This window comes from Sinocyclocheilus grahami, unplaced genomic scaffold, assembly GCF_001515645.1.
Source record: "Sinocyclocheilus grahami isolate Dianchi unplaced genomic scaffold, SAMN03320097.WGS_v1.1 scaffold116.1, whole genome shotgun sequence".
Lineage (NCBI taxonomy): Eukaryota > Metazoa > Chordata > Actinopteri > Cypriniformes > Cyprinidae > Sinocyclocheilus > Sinocyclocheilus grahami.
This window is the reverse complement of record NW_015505295.1, coordinates 2224058-2239537: the sequence shown is the minus strand read 5'-3', so window position 1 is coordinate 2239537 and position 15480 is coordinate 2224058. Positions and strand designations below refer to the sequence as shown.

Here is a 15480-nt window from a genome sequence, read left to right as displayed (position 1 = left end):
AAATTCAGCTATTCCTGTCTTACACAAACTGACCTCACTTCCCTATAATTTTACAGGGGGAAAAGAGTTACATAGTTTTCATTGTGCACTCTCAGAAACCTCAGAAAAGTATAGGCCTAATAAGAAGCAATAGCATTACAAATGTATGATATACTAAATGACAAGGTGCAGATTACATAAAAATGAATGGCACATTTGATAAAGTTATTACATTCAAAATTACTGGACAAATCAAAGTCAGATCAATGCAGTATGTAATTATTTGACTGTACTAAAGAATAAAAATACCACAATATGTTTGCAGATATTTAGGAAACATGCTGTTCATGTCGGAATGGCTGTTTTTGTTTTGGTCTTTGTGACTCAGCCCATATAGCCTATCAATACTGCACACTGCACCTTTTAGGTTTTTGTGAAATCTGAGGGGCAAAACAAAATAGAAATGTCCTTTTTTTTTTATAAGCAATATTTTTAACTACTTTAATAGAAGAGACAAGCCCAATGCAAGAAATACAAGACAGCTTTTCAGAAAAACTAAATATGGGTGAGTCAAGTGCACATAGCAAATAAATGGGTGTTTTAAGGCATACTTGTCATGGGACTTCTTTCATTTTGCCTGTTGGAAATATTATTATATTTAGCCTATTTTTTATTTATTTCCTGCTCTACTGTCTGCCAATGATTATTTCCTGTGCTACACTGGCTTATTTTAGATAGCCTGACTTCATTAACTGTCAGTCACTCGGACATCTGCCAGTTTAATGAAATGGATGCAGTCTATGCAAATTCTGAAGTATGTTCAACAACTGCTAGAAACCGATACAAAGGTAAGACAATTTATCAACAAAAATCTAATTATGCCTGATAAACCATTTATTATTATTATTATTTAATATTAGAATAATATTATTAATTATTCAAATATACTGTAGCCTATATTTTACTTTACATTGTTCTACATTGATGATTAGTCTTACAATGAAGCACAACAAATACTTTTAAATACACTTCAAATAAATTAAAACAAAAGATCTAATCTCTATAGTACTGACTGTCAATTCTCATTCATTCATTCTGTATCAAAACTTCACATCAAAATCATCAATCAGCACTATAAACAACTTTTATTAAAGAAATAAAACTTCTGAGTAAGAATGTCACATTTCCTTCCTTCAAGGAAGTATCAAAAACTGTGGCGAAGTTCAGACATTCTTTATCGTACTTCATACTTTGCTCTGGTTTAAACTGGTTTTACTGACCATACAGAATACGGCGTGTGTGTGTGTGTGTACTGGTTTATATATCCTGGTGGGGACTTAAACCTGACTACACACAGACTCATGGGGACCCGTGTCACAGTGGGGACCTAAATTGTGGCCCCCACAGGTACAAAAGCTTATAAATCATACAGAATTAAGTTTTTTGAAAATCTAAAAATGCAGAAAGTTTCCTGTGAGGGGTAGGTTTAGGTGTAGGGTTGGTGTAGGGCAATAGAATATACGGTCTGTACAGTATAAAAACCATTACGCCTATGGAGAGTCCCCACAAGGATAGCTGACCAGACTGTGTGTGTGTGTGTGTGTGTTCCCCACAAAGGCGGCAATATCCAAAATCTGTGTCCTTGTGGGAACACTTTTTGGTCCCCATGAGGAAACAAGCTTATAAATCATACAGAATGTTTTTTTTAAATCTAAAAATTCCAGTAGTTTTGTGTGAGGGGTAAAGGGGTGGAAAATACAGTTTGTACAGCACAAAAATCATTACATCTATGTAATGTTCCCACAAAAAATCAGAGGCGGACAAAGTACTCAACTGTACTCAAGTGAAAGTACAGATACCGCTGGTCAAATATTACTCCATTACAAGTATTCAAAGCTGCTACAGAGTAACTACTTTCTACTTTGAGGACCTTCATAGGAATGTAGTGGAGTGAAAAGTACAATATTTGCCTTTCAAATGTAGTGGTTAAAGTCATAAGTTCCCAGAAAAAATAATACTCAAGTAAAGTACAGATACTCAAAAAGTGTACTTAAGTACAATACTCAAGTAAATGTACTTAGTTACTGTCCGCCTCTGCGAAAAATGGAAACCCAACATGCGGGTTTGTGTGTGTAACTCAAACCAATATTTAATGTGCATTTATTTACATATTTGTCAAGTTCTTGTATTATACCCAGGGTTATGCTAAATGAATAAATGTAAATGTTCATTGTTCAACAACATATTCCTCAAAGATGTATATCTATACTGTACCTACGTCTTTTTTTTAAGCATTTGACTTGTATAGATAATTATTATAAACTTCATCTGACTTCTAATCACAGATCAGAAGACCCTCAAGAAAGAAGTGCCTGTGCATAAAAGGACTAAAGTTCTTCTGATAATTCTCAGTGTCTGTCTGGTCTTTGCTTTAGGAGGCGTTTGTACTCTGGTGATACTTCTTACCCGTGCTACACGTAACTCATTTTACTTCTAAACTCATGCCTAAACATAAGCATTTTGATTATATCTACATATTTGAGATTCTATTACAAAAAAGAATCCATGGTACTTCTGGTCTAAAATATTTGAGATTATATTGATTTGTTTTGCATCTGTCTTTTGCTTTTTTTAATTCAGACTTCAATGTGTCTGTGTCTGATCAGGACCACAATGCCACAGGTGAGGGAAGTACAGCAACCACAACAATTTCACTTCCAATTTGTGCAGTCAATTGTCAAACACCCCCACACCATCTCTTCATCGCTGTTTCTTTTTGGATGCAGATTACAAAGCACAGTTTGATGCGCTCCATAACCAGCATGAGGAGACACTTAGAAAGCTGAACAGATTAAATTGTACGTCTTAAGATCTGAGCCATGTGCAAAGTGTAAAAGACCTTAAACACACATACAATTACTCTATAATACAAAGAGAAAATGTGTCTGAAATAAGAATTGATTCATCTCTACCTCTTTTACTAAAGACAGCACAGGTTGCGCACTTTGTGCCGTCCACTGGATTCATTCTGGAGGAAAGTGTTACTACTTCTCTACGGTTAAGATGAACTGGACACAGAGTCGAGATCACTGTGTGACTCTAGGAGGACATCTAGTGATCATAAACAGCAAAGCAGAGCAGGTGTGTTCACCAGTTAAACCCTTCTGACATCAATTTCATGTTCTACAGTTAAATAGTGCACACATCGAAACAAATCATATACATTTTTAGGACCACTGATTGACGTTTTAGCAAAAATACACTCAACATTCTGATATCGGTAAAGTCAACATGAAACAGAACCCATTTTACGTCTGTAACGTGACATTTTTGAGAGAACCAGTTCAAGGAAAAGGAGGCAGTACTTGATTTTGCGCATCTGGAATTTATTTATTTAGCATATAGGCTACTTTTAACCAAATTGACTTACAAAAGAACATCACAAACTAGGCTAAAGCAGATGTTAAATGCAGAGAAGTAAAGAAAGAGAGAACAAAGGCTCTCTTTTTTCCAAAATAGGAGTCATAATTGGAAGTATTTGTTTATGGTTGTGGTTTAGTCTGTCTTCAGCAGATCGGTGAAGGCAGGGTACTTGTTTTTAGGTTTCTAGAAAGCAATATTGTGCCAGGTAATTACTGATCGTACATAAATTTGATGCGTGATGTCAGTTGAACAGGAATCATTTACAACACGACCTGGAATGTGCATTAAAAAGCCCCAAAACTGAGTCAGTTCATGTTGACTTTAAATACTATACATTTCTCTGTTCTGAACCTTTTGTGCACTACATCAGATCTCGCATGATAGTAACACTGTTCAGTTTGTTCTCCTTCAGGATTTTGTTACCTCTAAAGTATTTTACGTCTGTAACGTGACATTTTTGAGAGAACCAGTTCAAGGAAAAGGAGGCAGTACTTGATTTTGCGCATCTGGAATTTATTTATTTAGCATATAGGCTACTTTTAACCAAATTGACTTACAAAAGAACATCACAAACTAGGCTAAAGCAGATGTTAAATGCAGAGAAGTAAAGAAAGAGAGAACAGTCTCTCTTTTTTCCAAAATAGGAGTCATAATTGGAAGTATTTGTTTATGGTTGTGGTTTAGTCTGTCTTCAGCAGATCGGTGAAGGCAGGGTACTTGTTTTTAGGTTTCTAGAAAGCAATATTGTGCCAGGTAATTACTGATCGTACATAAATTTGATGCGTGATGTCAGTTGAACAGGAATCATTTACAACACGACCTGGAATGTGCATTAAAAAGCCCCAAAACCGAGTCAGTTCATGTTGACTTTAAATACTATACATTTATCTGTTCTGAACCTTTTGTGCACTACATCAGATCTCGCATGATAGTAACACTGTTCAGTTTGTTCTCCTTCAGGATTTTGTTACCTCTAAAGTAAAAAAAACCCACTGGATTGGTCTTAATGATTTGGACACCGAGGGTCACTGGGTTTGGGTGAACAACCAGCCAGTCAATGATTCAGCAGGGTAAGATCCACACTAATGTTTAAAATGCCACCTTTGCATTGAAAAACCACCAATACTTGAAGCAGATGTATTTTGTGTTTTTTCCATTCTGCAGATTCTGGATTAAGCGAGAGAATGGAATCAGAGAGCCTGATAACTGGACTAAAGGCCATCCGGACGGTGAAGACTGCGCTGGTCTGGGACATCCAGGCGGAGAGACGGATTTCTGGTCGGATGCTTTCTGTTTTCTAGAGAAAAGATTTGTGTGTGAAGCTCCTGCAGCAGTTTAATTCATCACACCCAAATAGATTTTTCTTACAAAAGAAAAAAAAAAAAAGCCCTTTGCTCACTACTATTTTTTCAATGGAACATTTTGAAGAATGAATGTACTTACCACTTTTTCAAGTTGAACGCACATGAATGCCACCACAAAGTTGTAATCACAAATAAGAAACTTTCTTTAGGCCCAGGGTTTCCAAGTTGGGGGCATGTTAGTGAAAAAATATGGCATCTGTATTATTGGTAAACTTGTTGAAATTAAGCGTTTTTTGTTGTTTTTTAATTTACAATAAAATTACTTTGGATAAGAGCATCTGCTGAAAGCTTACATGTAAATATGTCTCTTGCACCTTGATATTAATTCCCCAAACCTGCAGAGGAACAGCAACTGTTCAAGTAACAAACAGAAGCCAACATAGGGACATATAAAATAAATTTTATTATCCATTTTTCTGAATTTCTACACTGTAGTGGCTTCTATATAGACACCATCATCAGGAAAGTCTGCCGGACACTGACACAACATAACTGTCTGCTGTGTGTCCGAGCTTCAATATATAATTATTGTATGGAAAAAAAGAAAGAAAAAAAGAAGAAAGAAAAAAAAGAAACCTAATTTAGTCTCTCTTTCATTTGTTTACACTCAACATAAAAATGTGGCCCAGGGCAAAGAGAGCATGAGTGAGTCTGTTCAGGGCTGAGCACCAGTGGCTGCAGGAACCTGTGTGGCAAGAGCACTGGGAGAGGAGATGACAGGAGAACCTGCGATGTTGGCCATCGGCTGGGACGAGGACATGGATGTGACGCCTCCTACAGGCAAACAGACACAATGGTTTGTCAGTATTTGTGAAATCTCCTAATGTAAGTTCACTCAGAAAGCACACGACTGACCTGTGATCATACTGGACGTGCTGACTGGAGTGGAGCCAGTGGACAGTCCTGAAGTGGAGCCCATCCTCGCCTGGTCCTTCACAATGGGATCTGACACGAGACATGAACACAGTGATGAAATTAATGTTGCACACTGAGGCATAATCAGTACAGTACAAACTATTTCAAAAAAGGAAAAAAAATTATGCTTCCACGTGACAAACACTTTAGTTCTTGCTAAAAGATGATTCATACCCTATGATTTCCACAATACAGAAAATGTGGATGGAATTACAGAATTCAGTCATAAAAATAAAATTTACTGCAATGAACAGGGATCGTCACGGAATTTGACAATTGTTGAATTTTAAGAGCATTTCACAATTTTATTTGAAAGATCTTAATGATAACCCCACAAAATTAAAATTTGTTTTACCTTCAAGAAATTGTGACAGAAATACATTACTATTTTACAACAACGTACTTCTCAAAGTAGTAGTAGTAATACAATCAAATTGTTAAAACATTGAGGAATATCACAATTTTCTTCATTGTTTAACAGTAAACATCTGTTGTACTGCACTCTGTTTGCAAAATAAAGGTTAATTTGATTACATTTTAAAAGATTAAAAATTGCTTTTTTAATTAAATCATGACTTCAGAAAAATTTAAACGGGCAACAAATAATTTCTGGGGGGAAAAGGAAAATGTACAGGGCCCCATAAAAATGGTAATTTAAATAAATTATTATTTGTATTTAATAATTTTACATTATAATTTTTGCATAATATTTAAATTATTAATGTTTCATGAACTCAATTGATAAGCATTTGTTTTTTAATTATTAAATTGAATTAAAACAGTAAATTAGGGGAAAATAAAACAGAATTTGGGGGGAAAAAATAAAAATAAAGGCCCTAAAAATGTAATCATCTGTTGTTAAAACAGTACAAGTTTCAGGATTTCAATTAATTAGACATGCTTTTTGATTAATAACACTTATCCATTAAAACATAATTCTGAAAAACAACAGGAAAAAAAATTGGAGAAAAAAATGAAATATTTCATAAGGCCCTACACACCTTTCCATCGCTGCTAAATACCTTTACAGTCATTTCATCACAATACATGATATGTGTTTTAGAAAAAAACACAAACACTATTCTATAAACACATTATGCTTTTAACCGCAGTGATGTTCTAAGACACAGAGTGAGAGCAGACACTCACAGAAATAAGGGTGCTCCATGGCCTCGCGCGCGGTGAGACGAGCTTGGTGGTCGTAGCGCAACAGTTTGTCCAGGAAGTCCAGAGCTTCAGTACTGACCAGGTGCTGGTTCTCACTGTGGACAAACCGTTCCCACCTTTTCCGGGAATGTCTGGAGAAAGAGGACGAATGAAAGAGATACAAATCTAAATTGCAGTTAAAAAGTACTACATGCATAAAAACAATCCCATCTCTCAACATACCTTCCCAAAATGTCGTTGAACCGTGGGTCGAGCTCAATGTTGTATTTGTCGATGTAGTCGTAGAGGTCCTCTGTGCCCAGAACTTTTGCAATCCGTACAAGCTGGAAAAAGAGACAGAACTGGTTAAAAACAGCAGAGGGCAGCAGCCACCACTCGACAGATCAAACCAGCTGAACAGAATACTGCAGTCATGATTATTTTTGTAGGCCAAACCAGAAATTAGCATCATCCCTGGTTTCCTTGTGATAAAATCACGAGGCATTATTGATGCATTTTATGTATTTTTATTTACTAAAATCACAAAAGGTATTACGGATGCATTTTACGTATTTTATTAAAATCCCAAGGCAATATTACTGATGTATTTTATGTTGTAGAATAAAACATGAAAATATCTTCATTAATTAGACATGCTTTTTGATTAATAACACTTATCCATTAAAACATAATTCTGAAAAACAACAGGAAAAAAAATTGGAGAAAAAAATGAAATATTTCATAAGGCCCTACACACCTTTCCATCGCTGCTAAATACCTTTACAGTCATTTCATCACAATACATGATATGTGTTTTAGAAAAAAGCACAAACACTATTCTATAAACACATTATGCTTTTAACCGCAGTGATGTTCTAAGACACAGAGTGAGAGCAGACACTCACAGAAATAAGGGTGCTCCATGGCCTCGCGCGCAGTGAGACGAGCTTGGTGGTCGTAGCGCAACAGTTTGTCCAGGAAGTCCAGAGCTTCAGTACTGACCAGGTGCTGGTTCTCACTGTGGACAAACCGTTCCCACCTTTTCCGGGAATGTCTGGAGAAAGAGGACGAATGAAAGAGATACAAATCTAAATTGCAGTTAAAAAGTACTACATGCATAAAAACAATCCCATCTCTCAACATACCTTCCCAAAATGTCGTTGAACCGTGGGTCGAGCTCAATGTTGTATTTGTCGATGTAGTCGTAGAGGTCCTCTGTGCCCAGAACTTTTGCAATCCGTACAAGCTGGAAAAAGAGACAGAACTGGTTAAAAACAGCAGAGGGCAGCAGCCACCACTCGACAGATCAAACCAGCTGAACAGAATACTGCAGTCATGATTATTTTTGTAGGCCAAACCAGAAATTAGCATCATCCCTGGTTTCCTTGTGATAAAATCACGAGGCATTATTGATGCATTTTATGTATTTTTATTTACTAAAATCACAAAAGGTATTACGGATGCATTTTACGTATTTTATTAAAATCCCAAGGCAATATTACTGATGTATTTTATGTTGTAGAATAAAACATGAAAATATCTTCAGCTTGTGTTAACCACAGATTTTTTTAAATCCAAAAATCCATTCAAAAAACCCATTGGCTTTGGGACAATGGAAGTGTTTTTGCTAAAATGCTAACTCCTTTACAGGTTTGAGTCTACAAAAATACATCATGCCTGCAGCATTATACCTACTACTATTCATATACTTCTGAGTATGCAAAGTACTGCACTTTTTATGAATTTATGAAGACAGACACTAGCAAGACATCATCAAACTTCCTTTTTGTTAACACAAGGGATTGTGGGAAATATTAGCACTTAAAACATCGCACAGGTGCAAATTTCAAAAATAGCACACCAAAGCACATTCTCTTACATGCTACGATTTGAGACCAATAAATTGTTTGTACATTTTATAAGATATATAGTATGCAAATTGTGATTAAGCCACAAAACTGATGACTTTAAAACAGCATGGCAACAATGAATATTTGAAAAGGCCTAAAAGCAGCAGGTCTCACCTGATCATAGTTGTCGTGTCCATGGAAAAAAGGCTCTTTCCGGAAGATCATACTCGCCAACATGCAGCCTAAGCTCCACATGTCTAAACTGTAGTCATACATCTGTGGGAGAAAAGCAACATGAGCTATAAAAGACGTGCATGTTTATTTACGAGATGCTTGAACAGAAGTCTTGTTTAGATCCCTACATCTCATTTCTCGTGTCATTCTCACCTGATAGTCCACCAGCAGTTCAGGTCCTTTGAAATATCGAGACGCCACCCTGACATTGTACTCCTGACTAGGGTGATAAAACTCCGCTAAGCCCCAGTCTATCAGACGCAGCTAAACGACAAAACACACACAAACAGATAAGAATCAAATGTGATTTCAGTCAATTGGGATATAGATGAATGATTCATGATCACGATTTGTGTGATTCGCTCAACATCTCACATCAGCATCAGTGTTGACGCAGAGAACATGCAATTTGTAGACTTTTAAATTTCATCTTGGTTAAATATGCTTGACGTCACAGCAGCAAACAATGCTTCTCTTTCACTACAGCAAACTAATTTTTGATTGGTGCATGTAAGCGAGCTCATCATTATTCAGCCAATCAGACTTGCAGAATGACACAATTGCTGACCTGAGTAATAAATGGGCAGTACCTTTCTGTGTTCATGGTCGATCATTACATTGTGTGGCTTCACATCTCTGTGCATCATTCCCATACTGTGGCAGTAATCCAAAGCCTGAGAAAGACAGAGAGACACTCTTAAAACTAGACATTACAAATACCCGAGTTTCCACATCTTCTGACCAATAAATCATTTATTTAAATAAAAAACAAACAAAGTAGCTGATGAAATATTTAAATATAAATGTTTTTTTATTTTTTATATTTTTTATTCTAAAATATTCTGCAGAATTCAACAATTTAAAAATATACAGAATATACATTAAATATATTCATTAAGTTTCAGAATGGAATGGAATATTAAGAGAATTTTTGGATATTATCTTCAAAAATTACCCAAAAAGAAAATGGTCAATCAGAATTTTTAGCACATTTAATAATACTCAAAACACATCTCAAACAAAAATCAGTTTTTGATTTACTACCACACAACTGACTAACAGCAAGTGTACATGAACAATGTGCTATAACCGCAGCGATAAGAAGCTGTTGAGTAGCACTTATAAGGTGAAGTGTGCAACATCTGAGCAAACTACTAGTACCAAACAAAAACAAAGAAAGTGGCCCAATGGTGTGCCAATACATAAAGACGAGATCCCCTGTTGTTGGCTGATGAGGGGATAGTTTGAAACACATTAGAAAAATACAGGCAAAATGGCATAAACAAAAATCTAATTTAGGTACAGACTTGACACTTTAAGATGATATCAGAAAGAACTTACCTTTAGGATCTCATACATGTAGAACCGAATGTCGTAGTCTGATAACGTTTGATACAATTGCTGCATGACAGAACAAGAGATGCTTGAGTTTGACTGAACCGATTTATTTGTTACATTTAGTTGAGGTGGCAGAATTTATTAAAGGGGTCATATGATGCGATTTAAATTTTTCCTTTCTCTTTGGAGTGTTACAAGCTCTTGGTGCATAAAGAAGATCTGTAAAGTTGCAAAGACTAGGCCCAATGGTGTGCCAATACATAAAGACGAGATCCCCTGTTGTTGGCTGATGAGGGGATAGTTTGAAACACATTAGAAAAATACAGGCAAAATGGCATAAACAAAAATCTAATTTAGGTACAGACTTGTGACACTTTAAGATGATATCAGAAAGAACTTACCTTTAGGATCTCATACATGTAGAACCGAATGTCGTAGTCTGATAACGTTTGATACAATTGCTGCATGACAGAACAAGAGATGCTTGAGTTTGACTGAACCGATTTATTTGTTACATTTAGTTGAGGTGGCAGAATTTATTAAAGGGGTCATATGATGCGATTTAAATTTTTCCTTTCTCTTTGGAGTGTTACAAGCTCTTGGTGCATAAAGAAGATCTGTAAAGTTGCAAAGACTAAAGTCTCAAATCCAAAGAGATATTCTTTATAAAAGTTAAGAGTCAGCCACGCCTACCTAAAACAGCTTGTTCTAACATGCCCCCACATGTCTACGTCACGATGTGGGAAGATTTGCATAACGCCACCCAAATGTTCACGCAAAGAAAGAAGGCGTAACTTTTATTCTCGCTGTAGTATTGTTGTTGTTGTTGCCGCCACCGCCATGTTGTTGTGTTTCGTTGTGAAAGCGAAACTACTTTGTTTGTCCTTCCAAAAGAGGACACGACTTGAAATCAGTGGTTAAGTTGTATTTACAACACTGTTCCAGAAAAGTTCAACCCAAATATTCAGATGTGTCCAGCACATTTTATGGAGGACTGTTTCCTGATCCTGGTAGAGTAGACTACAATGCCGGCTGTTCTGACTCACAGACTGTAAGTATGTTTTTTATATTTAAAGAATTTGCCACTGACGATTAAAACGCAAGTTTTTTGGGCAGTGTAGAGCAGGGGTTTTAAAACTTTTAGGACATGCGCCCCCCAAATTGGTCTAATTTCACTCGTGTCCCCCACTTGGCAACACTGAGCGTGACTGATACTCGAGCCAACTTTGCTCTAACTGTCGACCATGCTGTCGACTAGCAGTGGGAGTCAGATTGCCCCCTAGTGGATGGCTAAAGATTTGTTAACTCCTATTCATAAATTCTCAAGGGAATGTCTCTGAATTAACTGATGCTCACGCCCCCTTTGACAGGTTGAAAACCCCTGGTGTAGAGTAAGGATGCTCCGATCCGCCTCAATCTACTAGATACAGACTACTTCATTATAAAGAAAAATAAAATAAACAAATATGAAAAAATATAGGCCTATGTATATTTATAATCTATGTCAAAAATGTATCAAACTAGGTTAGTGGATAATTCGGCAGCAAAAGTTATTCTACAAAAATCAGTGCACACTAATTTTAGAAATCCAAACATTGTGAAAAAACAATATTTTGTGGAGAACAAATAAAAGTGTTGCACTAAATATGGTAAAATGTTACACATTGCTATTTGTATTATTATAAAATCCATTCATTAAAAACATTCATGAATGTATTTATATATTAGTATATACTATAAAATTTAAATACATTTCTTTTAAATGTATAGTTTATATATTTTTTAATAAGGCAACAACATATGATAGATACGATAGGACAAAACAAATACAGTGCAGCACGAACTGTTTTTATACAGTCTATGAGCACAGAGTTGTGCAGAATGATGCGCTTGAAGCAACATGGCGTCACAGCCTGACGCCTTGTTGCTTCAAATGCATCAATCTGCACACCGGATGCGCACATTGTAAGCGCTTCGTGTTAATATGAGAAGTGATTTACCTTGAAGTCTGTGTTGTTCACATGTTCAAAAACCAGAGCTGGGGTTCGAGACTTCAGGGAGAAACGCAAAAGACTTCAGTTAGAGACACATTTGAAACTCTATGTAAGTGCATGCATGTAGCTGCCCAAGTTTGATTTCACATGCTGCATTCTCAACTATATTTTTTATATACAACATCATCCTGAAGAAAGCCAACTGACCACTGGATCCTTGACAATGTCTAGAAGTGAGATGATGTTGGGGCCGCCTCTCAAATTCTCCAAAATTTTAATTTCCCGCTTGATTTTCTTCTTCTTTACTGGCTACATATGGAAATAAAGACAAAAAGGCAACAAAACCATTAAAGACCAAATAAAACTGCATTTGCAACTGCTTAACTTCATAACTTGGCATTTCAGAATTGAACTGAATATTCAGTGGGGAATAATGTACAATAAATACTTTCCACTCATTTATGATTTCTGGATAAATATTTTTTTTAAATAAAGAAAGATTCTCTATATTCTATAGAATTTAACTTAATTTTAAAATATACAGATTATAAATGTAGAAAATCTATACAATTTAAGGATGAATATAAAAAATAAGACAATATTAACAAATATTCTCTTTTTTTTTTACTTGCATAAACAATCTGAGCAGTCATAAAAAGTGGGTTACGGGATTATTAGTTTGTTATTTTTCACAACCAACCACTGGTTACATCAGCCCAAAACATTTATTTCACTTCGATAATGGTTTTGGCTTCGAGAAACTTCAAGCCAAACTCGAACTTATGCCTATATATCAACTATATCATCGCTCCATTCAGAGATATTAAGAATGTAAATAAGCTCAATTTTGATTTCACGTAGTCTTGCAGTACAGATGAATTTGACACAACGACATCCAATCTGACTGCGTCTAGACTCAGTTTGAGCGGCTTCATCCTTCGTGTCTCCAGGCAGGGGAAGTTCATTGCACACGACTGGCTACATTACAGGACAACGGTGCTAATCTTCAAAACTATTTATCACTTAGCTTGAAAAGAAGCTCTCAGTTGGTCGGGTGTTATCATTAGAATCTAGAGCTTTCTCTGGTTAAGAGGAGGAGGGGGCGAGGAAAGAATTTGCCAGGCGCCCGTTCATCTGAACGCCGGCCAGCAGCTTCTGGTTTCGATACCATCCGCTGCCTACCATAACGTAAACAGGCTTATCTCAGCAGACGTTCTCGTCAACTACTTGGAAAATGAGAAGCTGGAGAAGACATGAAGCCCTAGGGTCCTCACAGTCCCACTGAACTTAACCTGACTTGACCGAGGACTGGTCAGAATGCTGTTAAAGCTGTCTGGAACAACAACAACGCTTGTCACCTTGAGTATTTTGACGACTACTTTCTCGTTGTTTGTGATGTTGATGGCTTCAAACACTTCGCTGTACTTTCCTCGGCCAAGTTTCCGCACCAACTGGTAGTCATCTTGATTCCTGTTGACAAGACTGACATCTGTTATTACAAGTGCAAATGAAACGCCAGTCCAGACAAATAAAGACATCAGCCCTGTAGCCCTGCAGAGAAATATTTCACACTACAATCTGTGATGCCTGCAAACAATCCTGGGACTCTGAACTGAATGATACCTAATATTTGAGCATTACACGCGTAAAGCTTTCTATCTAGTGAATCAAATGCCATTAGTTTACTATTACTGTGGTTTCACTCAACAATAAGGCCCCCTGTAATGTGTTCAATTCAGCTGCATTGAATTAAGATTGAAAATGGCCTAAACAGGTAATCAAAAACAGCCAATTCTGGGTTTGTTTCAATAACTCATAGAAGCAGCTTCATGAAACAATGGTCTCAGAGTTATATTATTTAGATGACCTATTTCTGTATTACTGAAAATGATAAGAATCTGTAAATTAATAAAATAATATTGTAAGGTATTGCGATATATATCAATACTGCACTGGCACAATACCCATTTTTGATTCACTAATGAATCATTCAGAGAAATTTCTGAACCGGTTACACGGAATTATTCAACAAAGCCAACTAAACAGAATGATTCATTAAAAATCAGACATCATTATGGCTTGTGAGCAAGAATTAAATAAACGATGAGCCTACCTAGAAAAAAAAAGCAGGTTGGGGTCAACAAGATTTTTTCATGTTTTTGAAAGAAGTCTCTTATGCTTATGAAGGCTGGATTTATTTGATTGAAAATATAGTAAAAACAGCAATGTACTGTGAAATATTACTACAGTTTGAAACGAGTGATTTCTAATTGAATATATTTTAAAATGTAATTTATTCCTGTGATGCAACTGAATTTTCAGCATCATTACTCCAGTCTTCAGTGTCACATGATCCTTCAGAAATCCTTCTGATATGCTCATCTACTGCTCAAGAAACATTTCTTATTATTATCAATTATTTCATATTATCAATGTTGAAAACTGCTGATTGATTGATTGATGAACTTTATTGTCCCCAAGGGGAAATTCTTTTCCACAGCACTGCACTTTTTTAAAGGGGTCATATGATGCGATTTAAATTTTACTTTCTCTTTGGAGTGTTACAAGCTCTTGGTGCATAAAGAAGATCTGTAAAGTTGCAAAGACTAAAGTCTCAAATCCAAAGAGATATTCTTTATAAAAGTTAATAGTCAGCCACGCCCCCCTAAAACGGCTCGTTCTAACACGCCCCCACATATCTACGTCACTGTGTGGGAAGATTTGCATAACGCCGCCCAAATGTTCACGCAAAGAAAGAAGGCGTAACTTTTATTCTCGCTGTAGTATTGTTGCTGCCGCCATGTCGTGAAGGCACTGTGTTTCGTTGTGAAAGTGAAACTACTTCGTTTGGCCTTCCAAAAGAGGACGATATCTGCTTTTCTCATGCCTGGAGCTGATCTGTGCTGGTTGCTGAGGAAATACTACAACTTAGTGCTGTGGATCGCCGGATCGGCTTTCACCGCGGAGGAAGCGGAGAAACTGCGTAAACACCAACCATTAAAAAAAACAGAAAGCGGGACGGGAGAGAGACAGAATGGGATTATGGCGTCTACTGGGTCAGATCGATAGTTAGGCAAATTAAAACTAAAGAAAAACGTATGAAACTTAAGCTTCGAAATGACAGACAATGAACAAAAAAGGTAATTTGCAAGAGCTGCGTCACAGCGCATATCAAGAGCTCCCTTATCGGTTCTGTTTTCAGTACTGGAGAATAAAAGATACATTCTTAGATGTTTT

The 15480-nt window shown here is 36.4% G+C and overlaps 2 protein-coding genes across 2 annotated transcripts; one reads left to right on the top strand and one right to left on the bottom strand.

Annotated features, from left to right (window-relative positions):
• The first annotated feature begins 2082 nt into the window (after nt 1-2082).
• LOC107589493 (C-type lectin domain family 4 member E-like) lies at nt 2083-4783 on the top strand. Its single transcript, XM_016277941.1, has 7 exons — nt 2083-2101; nt 2325-2456; nt 2620-2661; nt 2766-2837; nt 2966-3120; nt 4363-4472; nt 4567-4783. Exons 1-7 carry the CDS (start codon nt 2083-2085, stop codon nt 4739-4741), a joined length of 705 nt encoding a protein of 234 aa, XP_016133427.1. The 3' UTR covers nt 4742-4783.
• A 363-nt stretch (nt 4784-5146) lies between these two features.
• LOC107589440 (casein kinase II subunit alpha-like) lies at nt 5147-13796 on the bottom strand. The gene is made up of 11 exons (XM_016277886.1): nt 13602-13796; nt 12451-12552; nt 12250-12300; nt 10651-10710; nt 9502-9585; nt 9065-9175; nt 8852-8953; nt 7973-8073; nt 7733-7881; nt 5622-5711; nt 5147-5540 (listed from the first exon to the last, which is right to left on the bottom strand). Exons 1-11 carry the CDS (start codon nt 13779-13781, stop codon nt 5422-5424), a joined length of 1149 nt encoding a protein of 382 aa, XP_016133372.1. The 5' UTR covers nt 13782-13796; the 3' UTR covers nt 5147-5421.
• Between the last annotated feature and the right edge of the window lie 1684 nt (nt 13797-15480).

Excerpts from the sequence above, each read along its gene's own strand:
- LOC107589493 (XM_016277941.1), top strand. Across the intron at positions 2,662-2,765 it reads TCAGGACCACAATGCCACAG|ATTACAAAGCACAGTTTGAT; the intron begins GTGAGGGAAGTA and ends TTTTGGATGCAG. Across the intron at positions 2,838-2,965 it reads AAAGCTGAACAGATTAAATT|ACAGCACAGGTTGCGCACTT; the intron begins GTACGTCTTAAG and ends CTTTTACTAAAG.
- LOC107589440 (XM_016277886.1), bottom strand. The coding sequence starts at position 13,781 with ATGTCTTTATTTGTCTGGACTGGCGTTTCATTTGCACTTGTAATAACA. Across the intron at positions 12,553-13,601 it reads TAGTCGTCAAAATACTCAAG|CCAGTAAAGAAGAAGAAAAT; the intron begins GTGACAAGCGTT and ends TTCCATATGTAG. Across the intron at positions 8,954-9,064 it reads AACTGCTGGTGGACTATCAG|ATGTATGACTACAGTTTAGA; the intron begins GTGAGAATGACA and ends TTTCTCCCACAG.